The 27,991-nt window shown below is 36.3% G+C and overlaps 2 protein-coding genes across 3 annotated transcripts in view; one reads left to right on the forward strand and one right to left on the reverse strand.

Annotated features, from left to right (window-relative positions):
• The first annotated feature begins 577 nt into the window (after positions 1–577).
• Positions 578–2,576, forward strand: LOC125057164 (negative elongation factor B). Its single transcript, XM_047660666.1, has one exon. The coding sequence runs from the start codon at positions 755–757 to the stop codon at positions 2,543–2,545; it is 1,791 nt and encodes a 596-aa protein (XP_047516622.1). The 5' UTR covers positions 578–754; the 3' UTR covers positions 2,546–2,576.
• A 116-nt stretch (positions 2,577–2,692) lies between these two features.
• Positions 2,693–27,991, reverse strand: part of LOC125057152 — a 39,528-nt gene continuing 14,229 nt past the window's right edge. Inside the window, exons 8-23 of one of the 2 annotated variants that reach the window (XM_047660647.1) lie at positions 27,548–27,752; positions 25,976–26,088; positions 19,582–19,656; positions 18,376–19,206; positions 17,970–18,147; positions 17,740–17,840; positions 16,759–17,080; positions 16,205–16,365; positions 11,733–11,911; positions 10,949–11,088; positions 9,306–9,542; positions 7,914–8,064; positions 6,181–6,405; positions 4,436–4,611; positions 3,595–3,729; positions 2,693–3,275 (exon numbers count right to left, since the gene is read on the reverse strand). In XM_047660647.1, the coding sequence (XP_047516603.1) occupies positions 3,092–3,275; positions 3,595–3,729; positions 4,436–4,611; positions 6,181–6,405; positions 7,914–8,064; positions 9,306–9,542; positions 10,949–11,088; positions 11,733–11,911; positions 16,205–16,365; positions 16,759–17,080; positions 17,740–17,840; positions 17,970–18,147; positions 18,376–19,206; positions 19,582–19,656; positions 25,976–26,088; positions 27,548–27,752 (3,413 nt within the window). In that variant the 3' untranslated portion in view covers positions 2,693–3,091. Of the gene's footprint in view, positions 3,276–3,594; positions 3,730–4,435; positions 4,612–6,180; positions 6,406–7,913; positions 8,065–9,305; positions 9,564–10,948; positions 11,089–11,732; positions 11,912–16,204; positions 16,366–16,758; positions 17,081–17,739; positions 17,841–17,969; positions 18,148–18,375; positions 19,207–19,581; positions 19,657–25,975; positions 26,089–27,547; positions 27,753–27,991 lie in introns of both variants that reach the window. The other variant, XM_047660656.1, reaches the window with a different exon arrangement.

Below are 27,991 nucleotides of genomic sequence, written 5' to 3' on the forward strand. Positions count from 1 at the left end.
ATTACGCTCGATCCGATTTAGACTAACTATTATTTATATTAGACATTAAGACAGAACTAATATTAAAAAATCAACAAATCCAAAAATACGCATAAAATTGTGACATTTATATATTAAAATTTAATTTCATTTCATATATAACATATTTGCCCAACAGAAATCTGGCGGGAGTGTAATAAAGCAATTCGAACTGCAGCCTCTAAGATGAGTAAGACAATTGGTAAAAGAGATGACAAAGAGTGAGAGAAGGAAAGAATGGTTTGTCGTAGAGTATAGAGCTGTGACTGAACATAAATATGTCGCATACTTTAAGACACTGCAGAGGAACTCTCGAAAAAACAGGGCCCGTTATAAACAACCCAGAGAAGAAGACAAAAAGTTCCTAGAAATGAGAATATGATAAGCGAGCAGGGATACGTGAAACGTCTGCGCAAAATCAAGGATCGTCGACTTTTCTACGAAAAAAAAGTTGGGCCGAGCACAGTGTATCGACACCTAGTCACATCACTACCAAGACCGCCAAGCCTAATTCAACTGTCAATTGTTATTTGAGGCATCTGATTTCTATGTGTTGTCAAGTGTCATCCTTCAGCCTAGTGATGTGGACTGTGGAGTAAACTGTAAACATACAACTTTTGTTAAAATATTTTTAAGTTTCTATTTTACCTATTTTAAGTTAATGCATTAAATATGATATAATGGTGGTATAATATTTACTGTAAGGCAAAGGAATTACATTAATGTGTATTATTACATGATACATCTCCGTACTAATATGGCTTCGTCTAACAAATTTCTCGGCACTGGTTTAGATGATGTCAGCGTGCCTGGACAGAATTTCTTGAGAGACGCACTCACCAGTTGTACTGATCCCCTGAAAGCTATAGAAGAGTTTCAATTGGAAAATGGTATTTTATTACCATCTCTTAGACCTATGTTACCTCTTCTTGACCTACATGGAGTTCGTCGCTTAGATTTTCATACTTCTGTGCTAGAGGAATTAAGAGAAAAGATGATAGAGCACATAAATAAACTCGGAAAAAAAGATGGTAAAGGTAACGAAAAAAAGCTTAAGGAACTGCTGGCCAAAAGTTTTCCGATTATCAAAATTAAAGCTTTAAGGCCTGTCATTATGAGCATTTTGAAAAATATACCCCATATTGACGACAAATATTTAAAAGTTTTGGTCCGTGACCGCGAATTATACAATGATACTGACACGGAAGTAAAAAGACAGATTTGGCAAGACAACCAATCTTTGTTTGGTGATGAAGTTTCTCCTTTGCTCAGTTTATATATAAGAGAAAAAGAAAATGTTTTATTTGATCATGAAAACATGTCACAACTATTCTTTTCATCATCTCCAAAATTAAGAAGACAGGGTAATGTTGTTCAAAAGCTTGCCCATATGGTTGGCACAAGTGTAAAACTCTATGATATGGTTCTACAGTTTCTGCGAACACTTTTTCTGAGAACTAAGAATATTCATTACTGTACATTACGAGCTGAATTGCTTATGACTTTACATGATGCAGAAGTTCATCCAATAATTTCTGCAGATCCTTGTCATAAATTTACATGGTGTTTAGATGCGTGTATCAGAGAGAGAAATGTAGATATTAAGAGATCAAGAGAGCTACAAGGTTTCTTAGATGGGGTTAAGAAAGGAACAGAGCAAATATTAGGAGACCTGTCTATGACCTTATGTGACCCATATGCTGTTAACTTCTTAGCAACATCTGCTATAAAAATACTACACCACTTGATCAACACAGAGGGCCTGCCTAGAGATAATTCAATATTGATACTATTGCTGAGAATGTCAGCACTAGGATTAGGTTCATGGGATATAATTAACACCCAACAATTTAAAGAACCTAAACTAGACAGTCAAGTGGTAACAAAATATTTACCGGCATTAATGTCTTTAATGGTGGATGATCAAGTCCGAGCATTGCATAATAAACTGCCACCAGACGAGAGAGAGTCTGCTATAACTACTATAGAGCATTCTGGTCCACCTCCAGATGCCTGTGAAGCTTATATGAGGGAAAGTGTAGTATGCAGTGTTCTAGCAATGTATTACACACTACATGCAGCAAAAACAAAAGACCGAGGCGCATTGCTCAGGATACTTAGCATACTTGGTAGTTGTAAAAATGGGCTGGCCTATTCTGACCCTTTCTTACATCAACTAGTTGCCCTTTTAATACAGTTTCCGGATGAATTTCAAGGAGAAGACTTCAGTACTGTATTGTTTGATGAATTCTTTTTTGCTGGTCTATCTAAAGACAATGTGACTAGACACTTATTAAAGTTAATATGGTATATTCACCCCAAATTACCAGAGACTAGAATACATACATTGATGAAAGCTTTACAGCCAGGAACACAACACAATGAAGCAGTTCATAAAGTTTATGAATCACTACAGCAAAAGCTAACTACTCAAGTAGAACCAGCACCTAGTGCTACTGAGATGGATTATTTAGATTCTCCATTATTGAGTGTTCCTATGCCAAGCCCATCTCCATATCATATGTAACATTATCTCAATAAATCCAATTATGATTTTATTCTAGTTTATTTTTTAGTTACAACATAATGTGTATAATTATTACTTCATTTAAAAAAATGTAATAAGATTTAAGATCGAGGAATGTGAAATAAGGTTCTCAAATAATACATAGTATATTCTTTATTATATTTATTAGTGACTTACAATTTTAAACATTAATGTATTAAAAATGTTATCCATCTTGTGATTTTTTTAAAGAAAATCTGAGCAGGTATGGGCAGTTAAGTTTTGTAAATGCAATTATAATGATTTTAAGGCCACCACTACTGATGGGCAGTATTGTAAGAAAGTTAATAAATTTTCATTATAATTTGAATAATTGTGATTTTAACTAAACTTACATGGAAAAAAAAATCACATAAGTACTCTTATACTTATTAAACGCTTTAGAAATTGAAAAATTAAACATATACATAAAAACACTTTTCCTTTAGGAAAGAACTTAATAAATGTCAACTGCCATAAAAGACTGAATAATATTTTGTATGTGGTGGCCTATAGTGTAATTAATAATTAAGCACGATGCTCTCTTCGGTCAGGTTTCAGGTCCAATGAGTGAAGGGACCGTAGAGACCTAGAACGTTCGAACAGTGAGGGGTCAGTATAAATTGGTTCACTTCCATCATCAAAAGTGTTCGCCAAACGTCCCGACGAGCCCGCCTCTTCGCCAATTTCAGTGAAATTTCTGCCTAATCCGCTGTAAGAGAGAGGGTTATTTAATTAATTATCCAAATAAATGCCCCTTGTTTTGAAAAAATGTATGATGCCTAGCAAGATTTATTGCGTTTAGTGCGAAGTAATATAATTTTTTATTTAGAAACCTGGGGGTTGAATTAGCAGACAATGATACATTTAATAGATATTTTACCCCTTGTTTTTTAGAAAAAATTTGAAGTATTTTTTTTTTAAATTTAGGAATAGTTTGAAGCTAAATCGGACACAAACTTGCCATTATTTTACTTCAGGCGTTATTTATTAATCCAAAATAAATCACTAGATTATTTTGCTTACTTTACCTTAAAGAGAACGGTTTATGTAAGTGTGAAGCAGAGAATAATGATGGACGAGTTGGTCTCGGTCCCGGGGCAGCTGGACGTGATATAGGAGGTGCTGCAGCCGATATGTTCTTTCGAAGTACGCGCCAGTAACGCCTGAAATGATTAGTGATTACTAATGATAATGATTAGTGTTTTCCGGGTATGTGTTCCCGATTTACGTTTTAAGCGTGAGATTTAGAAACGAGACTTGGCGCGAACTATGACTTATATTATGTCAAAGTCATTCATTGACGAACAGGAATCAGATTTAGCGCTTTCTTGTTTCTAAATAACACCCTCTTATTAAGTGGCAGCTAGGTGAGGGGACCGGGTTCGATTCCCGGTTCGAGGGCAAGTTTTAATTTAAATTCTCGGCTGTGCGGTACCGGGCGAGTGCCTAAACCGTACATGGAGGACACGGTGGAAGTTCTAAGGCAAGCACGAATTATAAAAAATCTTATACTTGACGCTGGCTAATGCACAAACCGTGCCAGAGCCAGCCAAAATCACCCTTCCGCCTTCAATTGTAAGTGCAATTGTTAAGTAACTAGACTAGTAAGTCGGTGGTACAGGTATTTAATATGAATTCTACAATAATTTCATAAAAATTGAAGAATTTGGTTTTTTGAATTTTATTCATGACTCTCCTAATATGTTTTCTTTGTGAGAAGACAAATATCATTTAAAACCCTTTAAGTTTTACATACATTTAATCATATACCTACTATCCCAGTTGCCGTTCGCGTGCTATGTTCTAATCCAAAGTAATTAATATAAACTTGATCAAAATGCCATAAAATTTAATACTACTAGAACTCACTTGTATATATACAGAGCTGCAATCAACATAGCAAGGAGCAAAGCGAGCAATGAGCACAATGCCAGCAATAAAGCTCTGTAGTGCTGTGGAGACACGCAAACACCTGCTTCAGCGACGACCGGGGCCGAGTCTGCCTGACCATTCTCCTCTATCAGCTCGTTGCGGTTGTCAAATACCTACGATATTGTTAGGATCATGTTACAAATACAAACTAGGATATCTAGGGTAAGACCTGTAACAGTATTATGAAGCGCAAACCGACTTTCTTTTAAAAGCTAATAAATTTTGAGTACCTACTATATTTAATCAATCAGAAAGCTATGGTGGGCAGTGATTTAATAGGATATACTTACTCGAATTTAACAATCAAGCAAGAAACCCTATTAAACTAATAAACTACACATTATCATTATAAAATTTTCTAAAACTTACATAAACCTGTAAGGAACATGATTCTTGATCTATCGTAACTACCAACAGTACAGTCAAACGTAACTTGAAACATCCAAACCAAATAAGATCAAATCTCGATAAAAAAAACCTGCTCTTGATACACTGGTTTAAATTTTCTAAGCAAAAACATGTCGCCTTATCAGATTTCTGTTTGTATTTATTGATTCTTGTGATCAGTGATCAGTCGAGAGTGTGACTGGAGTGGTTTTTTTATACAACACGTATACACGTATTTTATTATGCACGATTTTTGGGTCTCCTAACGATGTTTTATTTCGTTGACAGCAGAGGCCCAGACTACAGCCGGCCAAACTGCGTTTTGTGTTTCTGGTCTACCAAATCTATGTATCGAATATCCCACAATACCATATCCTATAATGAACGTTATCTAGTTGCAATGGACATTACATACTATCATGAAACTATTTGTTTATAGAGTGCGCATCGCGTGAACTATCACGTGTTATGCACGTGTTTCACATGATTATGTATACTTTATTAACCTATTAACAATAAATTTTTGTTTAATGAACGTGTTACTGAAACAATAGGGTGATATGTGGGGAGTGTCATTGAATATATACTTAAGTTTCTTATAAATTATGTTATTCTAAAATTAAATTTATTAAATTAAAATATAGAACAAAGACCTCAACTGTTCTCTTTAAAAAATATGTTAATAATATGCCTAGATTTTGTGTTTCTGTATTCGATTCCCGGTAAAACAATCATTGCTTAGACCCTTTCTCCACTGCTCCGGTCCGGAGATACTTGTATATTTATCACGCAACACCTATATTGACTAAAACCCATATACTTTATTTTATTAATAAAACGTTCTAAATTCTGAATATTTTATTGCCCTGGCAAGTTTATTACTTTTTTTATATTGTCTATCTTAAAATATTATAATCTACTTAATAAATAGTTCACTAATAGTATGGTATAAAAATATAAATAAATAGCAACATAATTTGGTTTGGTCCAGGTTATCCAGATTCTTTCAAATTTAACAAACTATAAATAAACCTGTGAATTATAATTTATAACCTCTTGGATACTTGGATATACTTGAACCGATAAAACACCGCGTTCCGATCTAGCAAGTTATCGGATCGTTAAAAACCGGATGCCGGAGTAGTGGAGAAGTACATAAGTACTGTTGTGAGTTTCTAAATCGGATCGGTAATTAACGTTTGCCGGACCCGAGCAGTGGAGAAACGGCCTTTGCCAAACCCAAACCTCTGCCCTCACATATATAATTGCAGTATGTTATTTAAAGTATTATATACCTCGATCATTTTCCTCACATGGCTGGGGGTCTCAACTTCATTCTTCAAATACTTATCAACTGTTGCTTGTTCGTATGATATCTTAAAGACTGTATCTTCGGACTTGTTGGTGGTTGTTTCTTCCGTATCCGTAGTGTTTGTCTCAGGAATTATCGTGGAGTTGACATCTCGTCTACGTCGGCCAAATGACGGTTCAGTACGCCCGGCTTGATTTGGACAGTATGCCTGAGAAAATCATTACAATATAACTTGAGTAATAAAATGTATAATCATAACTATACTTTCCTTTTGGACAAACTAGTCACCTGTTATCATATATATGACACATTATGAAGGGAGGGGTGCAATTACAGTCGTAATAATATAATTTTTATCAATAAAAAGTTGTATGCCAAGGATTTGTTCAACATGTTTGCCGGTATCTATACCTACTTTTACTTTCCTGAAATAGGTAGCAACAACCATGCAAATTCGTATTTTAGTAATAATAGCATTACCTTCTTTTGTTTTACCTGAAAACAGGTAGACTGTAGTCTTTTATTTGTTTTTAGTGTTGCTTATATTTGTAGATTGGATTCTCTCCTGATAAAGTATTAAGTAGAAAAGTGTAAAAGGTCTAATTTTCACTAACATCCTTATTGAAAATTTGAACTTAATTTGGCTAGACAGCCAAATTCTAGACTTATTAATTCATCCAGGTTTCCTAGCGATAAAGCCGCAGCTGTCACGTAATTTTTACACTATATTATCCTATGTTCGTGCAATGTTATATATATCTATGACATATTTCGTTTAATTTCTGTTTGGAAATTTAACTTTTATCATTGAATTAACTTAAGTTAGCCTATGTTTTATCATAGTCATAATAACAGAGTCATACTGTCTATTTTGAGAAAGAAGTATTTGTTCATGTTGACCGCTTATCCGAGATAATTGACCTGACCCCGAGTTAGTGCTTCATAAATAAAGAGCATATTGACGTCATCTTCATTATCAATGTCACACTTGTAATAATATTATGTTTCCTGTGCGCTTATGTATTGTTTGTAAATATTTAGTCAAAGGATATCTTAAGCGCTGGAAACTTTATGATGATTAAAGACTCTAGGCCCGTTATATAGAACGAAATTAAACTTAAAGCTGATGATAATGAGATGAGATGTGCCAATTTAGCTGTAAAGTTAGGCAGTTGGGCCAGCTCTTAAAATATGATTGGAACTTGATAAACTTTAACAAGGCAAACTCTTTTGAAGTATTGTTACAAATGAAATATTGTCATAACTTAAAAAACTTTATAAATTAAATAAATAGAGATAATGCAACAAAGATAATATAGATAATGTTAGCTGCGAACACTATCATCATGAAACGACAACAATGAAGTAGTAAAAACATGTCATTAAGAAAGTTATGTCATGTGGAACATGGTGTAATGGTTGCAGCTCCTTTCAAACATTGTGTAAAAAAACGTAGCGATTAAAAGGAGTGGCGGAGAGTTAATTGAGTTCTTCTCTTCCATTCTACGCCCTTAATTTAAGAACTGACAGTAAATGTAAAATTTGAAGCATTTAATATATATTTATTTTTTGACGTTCATAAGTGTAGGTACATTGAGTTATATGAACAAATGATTTTGACTTTTAACTTTTATGTAATGTTAAATACAAATTTAACTAGATTAAATAAATGTATACCACAGACTTAAATTTGAAAGACCAAATTTTTTTTCTTACCGGCTGACATCCATCACGACAGGTTCGCACAGTTGCCTCGAACACCAAAAAGTTTGACTCAGGTATTTTGAATGCATTAAACCTGGCTTCGAGGGAATCGCCGCTCCTTCCTTTATCCAACTCCGGGAATACATCTGGGTCTACCGGACATCTGCATAATATATATGTTATTTTTTAAACCTTCTTTTGTCTTTTAACATGCATTCTAATCTGCTACACGGACTGTCATACAAATTTTGTGGGTTTGGATCATTTAGCACGAACCAAAAAACGCTGGCAAAAAAAAGCGAGCAAGTAATGGATGGAGTCGTCAAAAAATATAGATGAATGGTATAAGCTGGAGGAGGCCTATACCCAAGATGGAGTTCCAACCCTACACTCAAGACTCAACCACACACTAAACTTCAATGTAATACAAGCTAAATTAAATTTTATATATTGTTTTTGTGTTGTAAATATTGTTTGTTGTTCCCTTTGGAGTACAGTTCGGTTTCAAGTGCACAGGCCCTAATTAAAGATTTAGGTTGTTGCTTTGCTTTCCTCGCTCAACAAATAAGTATCGCAATACAGCGAGGAAATACTGCCAGCATTAAAGGCACACTATTACAGGGACGAAACTTTTAAAATTTGTTTTAATTTTTTATTATTATTACTTTGTAGGTTAAGAATGTTGAAAATACTGTATATTTTTTCAAGGTTGGAAATTAATAAAGGCTTAAAATAGTCCCTGGATGGTTTAGAACGAGACAAGCTATCAGTCTACGAATAAAATCGTGATAATTTTACGGATAAGTGATTTTATAAACCAAACTAACATTGTAATATTTTATTTTAAGCCCGTTATAAACCACAAATTCTAAAAACACATTTAAATAGAAGTAAACACGCAAAATTTATTTTCATTCGAAATATTTTAAAAAGTCCTTGCATGAATGATCCTATATAGATAAGAACTTCTTCAGATAAAGATACAAACAAATAAACAGGAAGCAATGTTCTTGACATATTGTCCTGAAGATAAATAGCCATAATTCATAGATACAGAAGTAGAATGATAAATGAAACAGACGCTTCACTTGGGATCTCATCCTTCAAAAAGAAAAGAGAACTTAATAAAGATATTATATTAATAATTATAAAATCAACGAGAAAATCGGTTCAAATTAATAGTAGGTATATAATATAAGAAGAAGAGTGGAGCCAAGAGGAATAGAAAAGAAGGTGGATATACTATATTAAGGAAACACCATGGCAGACAGTGGCACAGTGCAGACAGGAATGGTTGCATTTGGCGCAGGCCTTTACCAAAAAAGGACATAGAGCTAGAGCATAGAGCATAGAGCGTTTGATAGTAGCTGAAATAAAAGGCTATTATTATTATATTATACTAACCCAACACGATCAATGAGTTGCACCGATCTTCCCGAATATGGGTCTCTGGCGATAACATTAGTTGCGAAGATGTCTGTCGCGTAGTTATATCCGTCCTGTGCCTCCAATCTAAATGTTAATGGATCACCCACAGCGATGGTAGTTGTTGGTCTTCCTTGGTACAATATCAGCAATCGGACCTTAGAATTCAAGGAACTCTCCTCAGGAAGGTATTCAATCGGAATGGGACTCCCGGACCTGTCAATGTCATTGTCAAGACTGTGTTAGACTTTAAAATTGGATTCGATTGATGTTTTTGGACTTTGGATGAAATCATTTTGTATATGCAGTAATGGTACATTCTAAGACAATTAATTCATAAGAACGTGATGTAAGGATTCAGACGACAATATCAAATACGATTTCTCGAACGAGTAGTTTATAGCGACGACATTATGTTATGAATAGCTTTATTATGTCGCAGTAATGGCATCGATTAGAATTCCAAATACCTATGCAATTATTAACCATTCAATGTAAATATCGAATGATATCATCCAAAGTCGTTGTTAGTAGCTGTTAGTTCAATAACAGCACTCACAAAAGCAATTAAATAGATTAAAGCTTTAAAGTATCCCATTTCAATATAATTTCAGTAAACAAACTCACACGCAAACAAACATTTTAGGCGTATAAACAAAAATAAATAATATTAAAAGGTAAGGTAAAGGCTAAACCCCTGCCCAAACAATCTAGAAGTAAGCTAGAGTGTAAAATGTTGTTAAAAATTAGATATGTTGAGCAAATATATAGACCAACAAACGCAAAGATTTTTGTTACGGTAATTAAAAGGAGAGCACATCGAGTTTTTTGTTCATTTGCCAAACCCTCATTTCGCTATTTTTTGCTACTTCCAATGGCGATACCGACAGCGAATAATTGATAATCAGTTTTTGTTCCGCGCGATTCCAAGGTAGCCGTCAGCAGATATCGGGAGCACATCGAACTTGTACACAAAAACGTCGGTCGATATCGCCGGTGGAAATTATAATGTAATTTCTTTAAATAAAATCTCTCAAAGGAGTTTCATTCTAACTATGATTTTATAAAACTATATTAAAAATACCCTTTTAAAGATATATGGTATCTATTTAATAGAAAAAAAAATGTAATGAAGGAATAACCATAAGGGGAGTTTACGAGAGGAAAACTTTTTTTTATAGATGTTAAGACCGACATGGACACTCAATGCCACAAGGCTCGCGAGTGCGTAGCCGGCCTTTATTTTTTATTAGACGATACATTTTTGTCATAGGGAAATTGCAATAGCACTAAGTCTCTAAGTGAGATATAGTCGAAAGCGTGTATTATTAAATAATACAAACATTTTTATAAATGTATGTTTTCAAAACATCGCGTTTGGTACTTGATCACGGCATGCCTTCATTATATGGAATTAAAATTAACAAATACGATAATTATTCGTATTATCTGGTACTCAAGAACAAAACAAAAGAACGCGCTACAGCCTGCGTCAGTACTTTAATACCCAATAGCTATAACGATTTCAATTCAATGTTGAGTTTTTGTAGAGTTAGCCCTACGCTGGAAGTTATGGATCGGGCGCTGATCCAAGCTCAGCTAGTCTCCGATTGTAAACTCACCCTGCTCCAATGTAATTAGATGTAACAACTGCCTCGGCAGGACCCCGGAAGAGACATGTCAGGTTAAACCGCTTGTCACGTGATGTTTGGACGTTGTCACTGAATTGTACCACCACGATGTTTGTCATTGTATCGCCGTACTGTATGGGCAAATTCAATAATATAAATCATTATGTTAGCTTTTAATATTTATATAATTAAATTGTAAAAAAAAATTATGAAACATATTCTTAAGAATCTTGCAAAGCTCAAAGAGAGTATTAAAAAAATCAGTAATGTTATCAAAATTCTTTATAATAAAAAGATGTTATCGTATTTATTAGATTAATAGTTGTAAATTACCACATTATTATATGTATTATATTATCGTGTTTAAGAAACAGTGACATTCGATTACATATACTTTCATAATAAACCCGCTCACTTGTATCTATGTTAGTACCAAATAAATAAAAAAGCAATAAACTAATACAACCTAATATGTTTAAAAAATAATTATTTAGTTTTATGATAATGACATATCTGCAAGAGCAGTGGACTTGTGGCTTCAGCGTGGTACTCTGAAACCTGAGGTCGTAGATTCGAGCCGTGCTGTGCATCCATAGACTTTGTCTATGTGCGCATTTGACAATCGTTAAGAAACCGGCACGGTTCAAGAAGGTTGATCACCTATTTGCCTATTAGAAATGATTACAGAACAGATAATGTCACTGAGACCTTAAAGGTTGTAGCGCCACTGGTACTGTAAAGATAATTGTGAAATAATATAGAAAATAAAACGTACCCGCTGTGTCCCGCATTCCGGATAACCGTGTGCACCTGTTATACGTAGAACATTTTGAACACCACCATTTCCTCTGAAGAAGCACCGGTCGTAGAAACCGTACGTGTACATACGGCCGAAGAAACCTTCAGGTAGACGTAATGTGAACTCCATGCCATCCTCATTACATACTTGGGATACTGAAAATAATATTTTAGCTATATTCACACACAGTTAGACACTTGCTATCGCGAAATTTTTTGTAGATATTGATATGTTCTTTAATATTGTGGAACATTTTTTTGTTCTTCATCAATAGTTTTTGCAGCGCATGCGATGAAATATATTTTATAGGAATTTTTTACACCTTGGGTAACAAATATCTATAAAATATCTTAAGTAGAGAAAAGGACACAAGAACAGTGTCTTCTCTTTAATAAAGACTGAGTAGTGTTGGTGGAGTCTTTCTTATGCTAAATATCGTTATTAGTATATTATGTTAGACTTAAATTACTTATTAGTTTTGAGTAAGTTAGATTGATATCTCCAACGAGGTCTCTGGGAAGAGACTTTGTATTAAATATATCTATATCTATATATATAATAAAACTAAGTCGATAAAATGTGCGTGCCGATAAAACTTAAAAAGGAGTCCCGACACGATAAAGGGACTTATGTGGTGTGATAGCCCTTTATCCCCCCTCGAACAAGAAAGTTCCCGTTTTAATCTAAAGGGCATGTTTTTAAAGATATAAGGGACTTTCCGACCCTTCAACTTGGAAATTAAGTGCAGTAGCGCCATCTGTTATCGAATATTTGAACTTCGTTCAATTAGTTCTCAAAATATTTAAAAATTTAGGTTTTTAAATTTCGCGCCTTTACTACATACGCTACCGCTACAGAAGCTAGAAAGTTCCCGTTTTAATCTAAAGGGCGTGTTTCTAAAGATATAAGGAACTTTCCAACCCTACAACTTGGAAATTAAGTATAGTGGCGCCATCTGTTATCGAATATTTGAACTTCATTCAGGACAACGATTGTTTGGGTTGCATTTCCAAAAGCGTTGCGAGCAATTGTAGCATGTGTAGTAGTGACACGAAATTTAAAATTCCAATTACAATAAAGTCTTAAATTTAATTTGTTGCTATTATAAAGTTATTAAATTTTGTGTATTTATACGTCATTAGCTAACTTATATTTTGGAGTTAAAGCGACATAATTTTAGTTATCCAAATTAGTTCTCAAAACATTAAAAAATTTAGGTTTATAAATTTCGCGCTTTTACTACAAATGCTACCGCTATAGAACCTTTTATTATGGCGGACGATAATGACCAGAATACTCTAGAAGGTGTGTTCAACTACCATTGAATATAGCCGAACAACAATTCCCGGTATGTAAAATTTCAGGAAAATCTGGACGTGGTCAAATTCTAAAACAAGCTAAAATTATCATCTGGGATGAATGCACCATGGCCCATAAAAAATTTATAGAAGCCATGAACAGAACATTACAAGAATTGCGAAAAAAACTCTGAAATAATGGGAGGAGCTCTACTCATACTCTCAGGAGATTTTCGACAAACACTTCCAGTTATTCCCAAGTCAACATCAGCAGACGAGATCAATGCATGCTTGAAAAAATCACATCTCTGGCCACAAGTACAAATACTGCAATTAACAAAAAACATGAGAGTTGAATTATCAAGAGATGAAACAACAGCACAATTTGCTAAAATACTTTTACAAATCGGCGAAGGTACATATCCTACTGACCAAACGACCGGCCTCATTGAACTTAATAGTGATTTCTGTAATATAGCCACTACTGAAGACGAACTAATCGACAAAATTTATCCAAATATTATTCAGAACTATACTAATGCAGAGTGGTTATTTCAAAGAGCAATTTTGGCCACTAAAAATAATATTGTTGACGATATCAATTTTAATATTCTAAAGAAAATACCTGGTGAAGAGAAAATATATAAATCGATCGACACGATGGTATCCATTGAAGAAAGTGTCAACTTCCCCACTGAATTTCTAAACTCTTTACAAGTACCAGGAATGCCATTACACTGCCTTCGTCTGAAAATTGGAACTCCAATCATACTACTCAGAAATCTCAACTCCCCAAAATTATGTAATGGAACTAGAATGATCGTAAAACAGCTATCGAATAATATCATTGAAGCTGAACTTATTTCTGGAAAGACCAAAGGACAGACAGTATATTTTATACCTAGATTACCTCTGATCTCTTCGGAATTGCCATTTCAATTTAAAAGACTGCAGTTTCCAATAAAATTAGCCTTTAGTTTTACAATTAACAAAGCGCAAGGACAAACTTTAAAATATTGTGAAAGAATCCTGCTTCTCTCACGGTCAGCTATATGTAGCTTGCTCAAGAGTAGGAAATCCGAAAAATTTATGTATATATACTCCGGACAATAAAATGAAAAATGTTGTTTATAAACAAGTATTGTAAATAAGTAATGAGAAAACGTTTTCAATCAACTTTTTTTTTACTTTTTACGTCATAGTTTATTTTTTTATTTTGACTTTACCACGTCATCTCATATCAACTCCCGGGCGAAGCCGGGTTTTTTAGCTAGTCTAATATATAAAATTCTCGTGTCGCGGTGTTTGTGGTTAAACTCATCCGAAACGGCTTGACCGATTCTCATGAAATTTTATGTGCATATTGGGTATGTCTGAGAATCGGACAACATCTATTTTTCATACCCCTAAATTATTATTTTTTCATTTTTAGATAATTTTTTTAATATACAGCATTAAAAAATACATACAACCCCTAATTTTCACCCCTCTACAATCCCTCTATTTTTTATTATAAATGATAAACATGGCAAAACGACGTTTGCCGGATCAGCTAGTACATATATATAAAAGCTTTCCACCTTCATGTTTTTTTATGTAACATAGGGCAAACGGCAGGGCTTATCTGATGTTAAGTGATACCGCCATAGCGCTTAACACTTACATTGCCATAGCGCTCCAAAGCGCGTTGCATGCCTTTTAAGAATTTAAATCGTGGTTATATATAATGCATATAACTCAGATATGCTAGGTTTGACTCCCCACTGTATATATTTTGGATTTGACTGAGGAACGTACTAAAAATTCAAAACAAAAGAAAACAGTATTTATTCCACTGAAGCATTAACGATTTTGATATCGCAGTTTTTTTTTACAATTTGACAGTATAAAATTAATAAATAAATAAACTAAACATAATTGTTACAAAAATACATAATATCGTAAGGTTTCAATAATAAGATTCTACTGTAATTTACGTATTTAAATACAAAGATACACTGGTGCCGTTCAGTGATAGCAATAAATTTTAAGTTTTACACTCTATTGTATGAAAATGTGTCGCGGAAAATGTAATACGCGACAATAAATTCATTATTACATCACCCAAGCTTTGTTTATCAAAATATAAATAAGATAATAAAAACTATTGGTTTTTCCATATCTATTTAAATTAATTATATTTAAGTTATTTAACATTCTTTGCAAGATAAAGCTGAAGTTTTATTATATTTTCACGCCTTTTTCTCTCCGGTACGCAGATACCACGAATCTCCACTTTCATGACATTCACCATGTTCGTTGGTTATGAGTACTAACTTGTACTATCTCTAGTACCTCCTACGGTCCAGGTTTGTACGACAAGGCCTAGCCAACCCGATTTCCCCGGTTCATCCCCGTTGTATATCCTACTTATTAACCACCTCTCATCATCCGTTCTACATGGCCAAACTTAAGTATTTAACCCACAATCAATCAAAATCATTTATTCATATAGGTAACACAATGTACACTTATGAACGTCAAAAAAGAAATATATATTAAATGCTTCTTTACATTTACTGCCAGTTCTCAAATCAAGGCCGTAGAACTGAAGAGAAGAACTGGAAATAAACTCTCCGCCACTCTTTTTAATCGCCAAGTTTTTTTGTTTTACACATTGTTTGTAAGGAGCTGCAACCATTACACCATGTTCCACATGACATCTTAAGTAAATAGTTAAATCATAATAATGAAATAAATTTAAAACAAAGATTTGTCCTCTATCTGCGGGAGGTATGGTGAAATAGAAGTACGCACTTACATTCTAGTGGGAACAACACGAAAATACATAGTCGAAATAACTAACATCACCGCACAAATTCAAGTTCGACGAGTAACCACACTGCTCATAAATTATTCATAATTAAAATAGATTTTGTCTTTACAATTAGCTATATTGTTAATCGACAAAGCATTTTACTGCGTATTTAAAAATCAACTGTAAATTCCAACAGGAATTTAGATTCCAGCTTTCACGTTAACTTTTAGTTCCACGTGCCCTCAAGGAAGCCAGTGCTACTGAAAGAACTATATTGGCGCAGAGACTAGCTATAGAAGTAACTATCGTACAAAGCTTGTCACAGCTTGTTGTATGTAAATTAAAATACTTACCATCTAAACAATCGTCAGCGATTCGTCCAGATGCCCGTTCATAGAAGTCGTATTCGTTTGCGGTATTGTCGAAATGTGCAGGATTCGCCGCGTCCAACTCTCGTGTATCACGATCACTTAGCTCGCAGTTATCGCGTGGTTCAACACCGAAGGCTCCTTCCCTATAAAATATATTTAAGAACATAAACCAAGTACTAAAGCAAACATTTCTTGACGATTGTTATATACTACAAATGAAAGTAATAAAAATTCAGCAATAAACAAGCCATAGTCTAAACTCTAAAGGAATGCCAGCAAGCTTGTTTGATTGTACTTTTCAAGATGGCGTCTAAAATCCTGAAAATTAGTTTTAAAATAAAACAGTTTATTTCTTTCAAGTTCAAAGAATTATGAAGACCAATGGTATTTATTACGACACTGTATAATCGTATAATAGATTAATATTATAAATTCAGTAATATAATGTAACCTACAAAAGAATATCGTCTTTGTTTTCGATAAAAAAAGGGATATGATATTATCTTATCTAAAGCTTACGAAATATGTTTACAAACCTGAAGTTGAACGACCGACATATAAAGTCCCTGGCCTCGATACATTCGCGCTGGCATTGAGCCAGCGATTGTGCGGTAGTGAATCGCCTTACAAATCGTCTCTGCATACGTTGTCGCCCAACTTGTCTAAAGCTCTCTTCCTCACAACGGGATCCTTGCCAGGGCCTCTGTCCGATCTGTGGACGGATCGGTCCACCGATCGGTCCTCCGATTGGTCCACCGATCGGCCCACCTAAGGGTCCAATTTGTCCACCGATAGGACCAGACGGACCTATTGGTGCTATCGGACCATCTGGCTCGTAGCCACCATAACTAGGTCCACCTAAGAACAGGGCAAAATTTAGCTTTAATCAAATGTATAGTAAATATACATGACTTCTGGGGCTTCTAATTCTGTCAAAACATGTTTTTTTCCAATAAATGTTATAAAGCGTAAGATATAATATGATATCTCAAAATAGCAACCGCAAAGCGATAAGCGAATATAAACTGTAATCGTTATTTGCCATAATAAATGTTCTCCGAAACACATAGTCAGATTTAGATTTAAGCGTTGTTGATTAAGAGAAAGCATTATATTTTTATAAAACAGGGAACAATCGGTCAGGAGGGTCATCTGATCTTAAGTGCGTAGAATCTTGGACAGTGACAGAGACTATTTTGAAAAACTGGAAGCGTTCGAGATCTGGGTGTATAGACGGTTGATTAAAATATCTTGGACATAAAAAATAGATTGGTGCTGGACAAAATGGAGAAGAACAAAGAAGTGTTTATGACGCTCAAGAAAAGGAAACTTGAGTATTTCGGACACGTTTTACGTAACACCAAAAAATATGGGCTCCTTCAACGAATCATACAAGGCAAGGCAGGTAGAAGGAGACCTGGCCGCAGACGCATGTCATGCGCGGCATCCAAAATTATACTAGCTATGATGATCGCCAACTAAATAAATAAGATTACGAAGAACTACGTTAAACTTACCAATGGGCCTCTCAATAGGTGGTGCGTAGTTTCCCCGGTAACCACCAGGTCTGTCTATAGGTCTTCTTATACCAAATGTAGGCCTTGGTTCCACAGGAATTCTAAATTTAACATAGAAAACATAAATTATGATGATATAATCTTTAATCCGAACTTGTCTTGGTCTTAATCGAACAAAATTATGTAAAAATTAAATGAAGATGAACTGATATATATAATTTAATAATAACCTATCTGGAGCTGGCCTTATAGCAGTGTCTGGATACCGATCAGCTGTTGGATACCGATCAGCAGTTGGATACCGATCAGCAGTTGGATACCGATCAGAAGTTGGATACCGATCAGAAGTTGGGTAGCGATCTGACGTCGGATAACGATCACCACCATAATATCCACCGCGCCCATATCCTGTTTATTGAAATAATTATACTTGTGGAACATGAAATTAATATCAAGACTATGGGTCTTGGGTCAAGTTAACACAACTTAATTAAAATTAATCTATCGAGGGATATACGTAAACCAAAGGGGTTTTCTTAGAAAGATAATAACTAAAACAAATACTTCTTTGTTATCTGTAATTAACATCTTATAATAAATTAAAGGAATGTGATCTCTCAAAAGGTTAGTGCTTACCAGGATATGATGATCCGTTTGGTGGATATTTGTCATACATATCTGGGTATCTATCACCGCCTAGTGGCGTAGGATCCCGGTTTACACCAACCGGGTATCGGCTATATGGATACCGGTACTCATTACCGGGGTAACGGTCCTGATCGTATCTATCAGGATATCTAGGATAGCCCGGTCGATATCTGCCGGGTTGGATCGGATATCTGTCCTGTGGATACCGATCTGAGTAATCGTCGATTGGGTATCTACTTATCGGGTACCGGTCTACTGGATATCGCCCAATCTCATTGTCAATTGGATATCGTTCACCATCTATAGGATATTTACCACCTGGATAACGGTCAATAGGTATTCTATTTGGGTATTGGTCGACAGTAGGTGGGTATCGGTCAGAAGGTGGGTATCGGTCATTTGGGGGTGGATACCGATCAGGCACTGCTGGATAGCGATCAGACACTGGAACTACTGGATAACGAGATGGATATCTGTCAGCAGGAGCCGGGTAACGGTCAGAAGGTGGAGGGTATCGATCGGAGGGTGGTGGGTATCGATCAGAAGGTGGTGGGTATCGGTCGGAAGGTGGTGGATATCTATCGAGAGGGTATCTGTCAGGCCCAACACCAGGTGGGTATCTGTCATCCGGATATCTGTCATCTGGATATCTTTCCGGGTAGCGATCGTCTGCACCAGCCGGGTAGCGATCGTCCGGGTATCGGTCCGGGCGGTTGTAGTATTTGTCGTCATCATATCTATCATCATCCGGATAGCGGTCTACGCCCGGAGGATATCTATCTCTATCCCTGTCCCTGTCTCTGTCACTGTTGGTACCACCTTGAAATATAAAAATTATTTCGTAAGCGGATTATAAAAGAAAAAGGTATCAATCAACATATAGGTATGAAGAGCTGTTTACAGCATGCGAATTACACTTCTAACTACAATAAATAATATTAACTACTTCTAGCTACGATAACGTGCTCTATCTACAGGAAAATGAACCAACTACTTAGTGTATAACTATTAATATAAATATTAAATAGCCTTCATAATAAACAATTAACTATAACTGTCACCCTAATATAAATTCAAAGATATATTCTAACTTATCTTCTTTACCTAGACACAACAATGGATACGTGCAACAATATTTAAAACACAATAAATAAAATTAAAAATCAAACTACTAAAACCGTTCATGCATCGAACCTGATTTATTTGGCTTTCCCCAGGATGACTGCGAACCACCGCTGGGCACATCATTCTCCCCAGTTACTATTTGATCTGGACCCCAAAATTTTGACAACATTAGATATTTAATTCCAATTTAAGACGTTATATTAAACTGCAACGAATATGGAACGCGAACGTTTTCATTTTACATTCCTTTTGCAACCAACTTTTCTTGCAGGCGGAATATAGTAACGGCTCAAATATTCTAACTTTGATTTTGTTCCCTTTGAAGAAGAGACTTGGGCCGTGGGGTTCAAATGCATTGGCTAATTAAATATTTAAGTTGGCGCCTGATAGTACCTGTGACCCCAAAGCTTTCCTCGGCCAACGAATAAGGATCGCAATAAAGGTTAAAGATACACTGCCACAGGGACCAAACTTTTAAAATTTGTTTTAATTTTCTATCGATTTATTTTTAATTAAATGTAACATAGCATAAGTAGATTGCCTTATCTAGCATTCCTAATATGATACACATATTATGCATGGTAATGGTTATGAAAAAATCTGTAAGTATAATAATTAATCGGTTCTAATCTAAAGTATGGATTACGTTACTTAAAAAAGAAACAAAATGTGTTCTTCATTTGTTTTTTCATTTAAATAAAACTTCTTAAAAGAATAAACTCGACGTACAATTTATAATATTGATTTATATTATATTATGGTGCTAAAACATACACCGTGTGTTTTATAGGCGATTTATAGGAATATAAATATTTTTTAAACATTCGTCGATAAAGTACATAATTACCAATTGGAAGCAGAAGTAACTAGCTTGTATATTGGGTTCGAAAGTATATTTATGTGGTAATTTCGCGAGCAGCCTTTAAACGGCTATCTATATATCTGTTACGGACAACGAACAATACAGTTTATAAAGCCGACGACCGAAGCTGCAAGCCAGATGTTATTCTTGGAAGCGGTCGGCGGGTGCGCAGGTAGCGGAAGGGCCGGTCGGTCCCTTTAACCAGCGTGGTATTTTAGGATTAGTTTAAGGTTTTTATTTTGTATAGTCAGATAGATTTAAGCAGCCGTGCCGGACGGACGTTAGTCGTAAGCTTGCTTCTCTGTATTATAATTGTATCACCATCACTAACGTTCGGCCAATAAACATAACATTTATAACTCCACGAGTTTCATTTCGAGAATAGCGGCGGTGGTTCAGATCGACACCGTACGCTTATAGTTTGGTCCTTCGAGAAGCCGGATAATCAGAAGAATAATACTCTACGCATCGACGCCGAGAAGAAGGAAGATTTTACCTGCGATCCCAGGAAGATTTTCATCGGCAGTACTACCTGCGATCCCAGGAGTACGTGCAGAGGGTTGACTTCATTGCCTGTACAAAGTGACTCGCCGCATCGACGTATTGCTGCTGTGGGTCGCCGAAGGAAAGCATTGTCCACCAGTTCATCGAAGCGAAGAATACAATCGACTTCAAAATGAACACAAGAAGCCGACAAGCTAAGAGGGCAGAAGAAATCGATGAAGATGTACGGACAGAAAACGTGCCGTTAGAATCACCATCGAAAGTACTACAACGAAGACTAGCCGATATTACACACGACAGTGAGTCAGTTGAATCAATACGGAGGAGTGAAGCCGTTGATTCAAAGTTGTTACCTGTGGGTTCAGCATCACAGACCTCAAGAAATACAATGAGGTCGAAAGCATCCCGTGTAAGGCAAGCTGAATACGAAGTCCAAAAACGCTTGGTCGCATTAGAAAAAGAACATTTAAGAAAAAAGTTCGAATTAAAGAAGCAGGAGATGGAACAAGAGATGGAGCTTGAAATGAAATTGTTAAAGAAGCAAATCGCTGTTGACTTACCCAGAGCAGACGACGAAGAGAGTATCGTCGAATGCTTGCCAGAACAGCGGAACGGAAACAACTCCGCTGCTATGGTAGAAAGATGGATAAGAAGTCATAGCGGCGTGAATAATCTATCTCAGGGTGATAGGGAAGAAGACACAGTGCTCGCAGAACGCGAGAAGCCATGCATACAAAATGTGTCTTGGGAAATAGAGCGGCCCATATCACCTATCGAAGAGGCCTCCGTGACGAAAACGCGATCCCACGATCGAGGGATGAAACAGCTCATGGTATGGGATGGAATGGCCCTTGAAAAAATTGCTACAAACAGACCCCCTGTACGACATGCTCAAGATCTGCCGCAGTTTAACGGGAATGTCTGCGACTGGCGTTACTTTAAAGTTGCTTATGAAGACTCAACGAAGCTTTACAAATACTCTAAAGTGGAAAACATGGCAAGATTACGCACATGTCTTACGGGATCCGCTAAAGAAACAGTCGCCGTATTATTAAGTACTGCGTGCGATCCCGAGCTTATTATGAATGCACTGGATCAGTGTTATGGGCAACCGCAGATTATAATTGATAAAGCGCTGGAAGAAATAAAGCGATGTGGTATCGATGGGTGTGAAAAAGCGCACCATAGGTTGTTGCATTGGGTAGTACACAAGCCACAACAACAACCATTGTTGGTGAAACCATCAACATCCAACTCAGAGGCTGAAGTTGTTATGTCGACCTCTGTGACGGCAAAGGATGAATGTCAAGCCGTCTTACTTGGAAAGGTTGTAAAAACTCATGCCCTATTAGACGAAGGGTCGACTATTACAATCATCGAGGAAAAATTAGCCCTCGAATTAGGTGCGAGCGGGTCAAAGAAGCCGCTGAAAATTCAAGGAGTTAGTTCTCAAACGAAAGATTTTGAGAGCCAACACGTCAAAATTGACGTCAGTCGCTACGACGGAGGGGCTAATTACACTTTGAAAGCGCGAACGATGCGTGATTTCGATATTGGTAGCCAAAGAATTAGCGCGGATGATTTGCGCTACAAACATTTGGTTAAGTTACCACTCCAACAAATGATTGGCGAAGCTAAACCACAATTGTTAATTGGAGCAGACAATTGGCATCTCATCGTTTCCAGAAAAGTATACAGTGGGAAGAAAAATGAACCGGCTGCATCTTTAACACGATTAGGCTGGATTTTACATGGTACAGCACCTATACGAAGTTTAATAGAAGACAACGAACGTGTTTTACACTGCATAAAAAAGGCGGCAGAAATCGACGTTTACAAAGAAACAACAGATGAGCGTCTAGAGGCGATATTAAAACAAAGTTTTGCAATAGATACCTTGGGTATAAATAATAAAAAAAGGTTAACAAGTGCCGACGCACGTGCAGTTCAATTGTTCAATACAACAATAGAGAAACGGGAAAGGCGTTACTACCTGGGATTGCCGTGGAAGACTGATAGCACGAAATTCCCAGAAAGCTATAATATGGCATTTAAGCGGCTTAAAAGCATTGAACGGAAAATGGATCAGTCGTACGAGTTTAAACAGTCATATACAAAACAAATAAATAATCTGTTGGAGAAGAATTACGCCCGCCCTGTTGAAGGAACCAGAATATTGACATCAAAAGAGTGGTACTTACCTCATTTTGCTGTAACCAACCCTAATAAACCGGGTAAAGTTCGTCTAGTATTTGATGCAGCGGCAAGATCAAATGAAGTATGCTTGAACGATGAGCTGCTAGATGGGCCAGACTTATTGCAATCATTGCCTGGTATATTATTTATGTTTCGCGAGAGAAAATACGCGACAACAGCCGACATTAGAGAAATGTTCCTGCAGATTAAAGTGAACGAAGACGATCAAGTTGCTCAAAAGTTTCTATGGCGGGGTGAAAATCGAGATAAGCCTCCAAAAGAATACGTTATGACTTCATTGATATTTGGAGCTATGAGCTCGCCATTTCTAGCACACAGCGTAAGGGATTACAACGCTTCGTGCTACCGTACTACACATCCGAACGCTTATAATGCTATAACAAAAAATCATTATATGGATGATTACGTAGATAGCTTTGATACCGAAGACGAAGCCATAAAAACAATGCAAGAAGTTATTGAAGTTCATAGCTATGCCGGGTTTACATTGGCTGGATGGAATTCAAACTCACAAAGGATAGTGGAAGCTACGCCTACTGAGCTTCGCTCTACAAGCCCCAAAGAGTTGGGAACCACACCCTTATATTATGAGAAGACATTAGGAATAATTTGGGAGGCCGCAGAAGATGTACTTTCCTTTAACACAAGCCTCCACAGAGTTCCTCAAGAAGTGAAGCAGGGAATTAGGCAACCGACTAAAAGAGAAGCTTTAGGAGCCGTTATGTCAGTTTTTGATCCGTTAGGGTTAATAAGTTATTATACCGTAACGGCGAAAATAATTCTACAACAGTTATGGAGATTGAAGACAGGATGGGATGAAGAAATTCCTACTGACCAAGCTTCGGAGTTTAAACAATGGTTGTGTCAGTTAGAAAATGTAAAAACACTGAAGATACCTAGATGGTATAATTACACGAGGGGAGCAATATTTACGTGTCTAAGTACAAGAGCTGTACATATTGAGATAGTTGCATCGCTTTCTACGGTCTCGGCTCTGATGGCACTAAGAAGGATGGCGGCGCGACGAGATTGGCCGCAAATTATATATTCTGATAATGCAACCAACTTCAAAGGCGCAGACTTAGAACTGAGGAAAGCGATGGAAAAATGGACTCCAGAGATCGAGAATTTATGTCTAGTTCAACGGACAGAATGGCGATACATTGCTCCAGGAGCCCCGCATCAAGGCGGTGCATGGGAACGCTTAATAAGAACAATAAAAGACGCCATTAGAATCGTCTTGACAGAGAAGTACCCTAAGGAGGAAACTTTCAGCACGCTTATGACTGAAATAGAGTACAGTGTGAACGCAAGGCCACTAACGCACGTTCCAGTAAATCCGGACGACCCAGAGGCTTTAACTCCAAATCATTTTCTGCTTGGAGCTCCAGACACAATGCCTATATTAGGCACCTCACCACACGTTACTAAAAGAACGTGGAAGACGGCGCAAGCATTAGCCGATGAATTTTGGCGAAGATGGGTTAAGGAATATCTTCCTACTTTAAACGCCAGGGGACACACGGCAAGAATGAAAAGCCCCGTAAAATTCGGCGATGTGGTCATCATTATGGATCCCTTGCTGCCGCGCAATGTTTGGCCGCGGGGAATTGTTACGAAAACGCATAGAGGGCCTGATGGAGAAACCCGATCAGTGGAAGTGGAAACGAAACTTCATAAGCTGAGACGACCGGTGACGCGCATCGTTGTCCTACCTACGGAAAGCTTCACGTCATAGGAAGGTTTCGCTGAGGGGAGACTGTTACGGACAACGAACAATACAGTTTATAAAGCCGACGACCGAAGCTGCAAGCCAGATGTTATTCTTGGAAGCGGTCGGCGGGTGCGCAGGTAGCGGAAGGGCCGGTCGGTCCCTTTAACCAGCGTGGTATTTTAGGATTAGTTTAAGGTTTTTATTTTGTATAGTCAGATAGATTTAAGCAGCCGTGCCGGACGGACGTTAGTCGTAAGCTTACTTCGCTGTATTATAATTGTTTCACCATCACTAACGTTCGGCCAATAAACATAACATTTATAACTCCACTCCGAGTTTCATTTCAAGAATAGCGGCGGTGGCCAGATCGACACCGTACGCTTATAATATCTATATCTATATATTTCTATACAAAATACAAAGGCTAGTCTATTTCTAGACACAAGGATCAATGTCACATTGCCACTTGCGTCAATTGCCCACTTATGGTAATTTGAATCGATCTCTTTTTTATTAGGATATCATACTACCCATGCTAGTGTCGTGATACTGCGATGTAGTCGTCCATAATATCAAAAAAAATGTATAACAGTCTTATGAATTGAATCTTTTTTTATAGATTTCGGCCAACAGTACCTTAATTTACACGTATGTAATATCTTTATACATTCTGTAGATATATAGATTCACAAACCAGCCCGGCAGATGGCGTTGCAGTCAGTATCTAGTATTTATCTATACAGCAAATAAACAGCTGGTATAGCTATATATAAAGCTTCTGTGCATATTACTAACATATGCACAGAAGCTTATGCTATTAAACTCTTAAACAGCTGGACACATTTTGATGAAATTTTTTGTGCGTTCCAAGTGGAGTCGAGAATGATAAATTACATTGTTAGATATGTACAGGACAACGTCTGTCGGATCCTCTAGTTATTATATATTTATATTTCGTAACAATGTCGTTCGTGTAAAGGTATTGTTTAGTTATACAAACATACCAGAAGTTTAAACAAAAAATGTTTATCGATATCGATTTTAAGGGACAGTCTTATAATTATCGATCTTTAAAATACTTCCTACAAATAAATATACGATAAAATTGTTAATATATTTTTGAAAAATAAAGATGAGATATGATTAAAATACGGAAGAATACTTACGCATTAAGTTCTCATAGTAATCAAAGTCAGGGTCGTACAGTAGACGCATTCCATCTTTTTGGTTATATCTGCTCAGTCGGCATGTTCTTGCACGATCGCTATATACCGCCGACCTAGTGTTAATTAAACATATTTTAGTATAAATAAATAACTATGATGTATTATTAGGATTACATATCCAAAGATCCTTTGTATTTATAGTCCATTGAAATGTTACATTTACTGAACATTTGTTAGAGGACGCAATTTTATTTATGGAACATGTAGGGGCAAGGGGTCAATACAAGCTTAAGGTGGGGTTGGCACCCGGCCGCCATCTTGGAAAAAGGGGTGAAAACACGTTTTTGGCTATATCTCCTACACTATCCATCGTACAAAAAATTTGTGACAACATACTTTGTAGCAAATCGCTTTGCTTACAATTATGTCTGTATGACTTTTTAACATAAAGCCAAAATTAAAAGTTATAAGTAAAAAGTAGTAAGTAGTAAGTTTGGCCCTCAAATTGTAACATTTCAATGGACTATTAGTGATTTTACTTTGGATCGTATCTAATCAATTGTTTTTAATTTTGACACAAATTGGACTGTTATTATTACAACTATAAAATCAAAATTAATCATGTTATGATGCGGTTTATTTCTGAAAACGTCTTATAACTTTATCGCTCATCAAAATTTCCATAGATATTATCAAATTAAACTCGATTCCGATAACATGTCCAGTGAACTTATGATACCTTGTGACGCACAGGGATATATATAGAATGTGACCTATGCCACAAGATAACAGCGATAATAATCATTGTGGATTCATAAAATTAATATCAGTAGAAGCTATAATGTTGTCATAAACAAATGAATGTTGCAATACAACTATTTAGTGCTAAGCCTGACGTCTGTATGCCAAAACGTGATGGATTTTGTTAAGTGGAGCCATAGTTCATATTCTTGTTCTTCATAGTTGCAGTGCAACATTCGTTTAGGTATCACAACATTATAGCTCCTACTAATATTATTTTATGATGCAATTATGATTATTATTGTTGCCTTAGTTCATAAGGAAGTTACAGAACTATTCCACAGTCATTAAGTTGAAAATGTGTATAAACATTTTCATATACCTGCAAGCATGTACACATAAAGAATCAACCAGTCATTAAAAAATTACTACCGAATATAATAATATAATATACCCGAATAACTTATTGGATTCTGACATCTATAGCATTTGTATTTAAAGTTGTATAAAGTTAACGATTATCTAGTTGATAAAAGGGCCTGGGACTAGTGCTAGACAGGCTACTTCTAATAAATTTGCGATATTTGTTTTAAAATAAGTGTTGTTTGCCATAAACATTTTGTATGATGATTTGCTATTTTAAAGGAGTACCGTGAGTTTTTTACGCCGGTTTTTGCTCTCGGCCTACACCCTCTGTATTCTTTGCCGATGAGAAGGGATGTCTACCGATTCAAACTTAATGACATGGAGTGAGTGATACCTGTATCTTTTATTCCATAATAAACATATTTTATTTTATTTCATAGCGACTCTGAATGCTACCCTACGTACCTGCATTGAAAACTCGTCTGTCGCAAGCACTCATCCAGACACTCGCTGAGCGATCTTCCAGTTATTTCCGAGTGGAATTCCCCGGTTATCCGGCTGTTGCGGTACCGTTGGAAGGCTGTATCCGGACGTCGTCCCGGGGCAAACAGGTGGGATGTTGCACTGTTGTCCGGGTACTCGGTACCGCGAGCTGTCACCCGGTGAGAGACTGATCATTGAGAGACAACCCTTATTGTGGTACCTTTGCTTAGTGGGTCATATTTCTTATTTTAGTGACTCAAAGGTATTGTGTGATTCTGTGCCTCCTAAGGCGGATAATATTTTCGACCAAACCAAAAATTTTACAGAATATTTAAATTATTGTATCGATTTTAGAGAAATCATTGTTGACTATCTCGAACCTAATTCGCTGTTTTACTGATCATATTTTTTCCATGTCGGATAATT

Source organism: Pieris napi, chromosome 2, assembly GCF_905475465.1.
Source record: "Pieris napi chromosome 2, ilPieNapi1.2, whole genome shotgun sequence".
NCBI classification, from domain to species: Eukaryota; Metazoa; Arthropoda; class Insecta; order Lepidoptera; family Pieridae; genus Pieris; species Pieris napi.

Bases quoted from the DNA above. Each gene is read 5' to 3' on its own strand.
- LOC125057164 (XM_047660666.1), top strand. From the start codon at position 755: ATGATACATCTCCGTACTAATATGGCTTCGTCTAACAAATTTCTCGGC.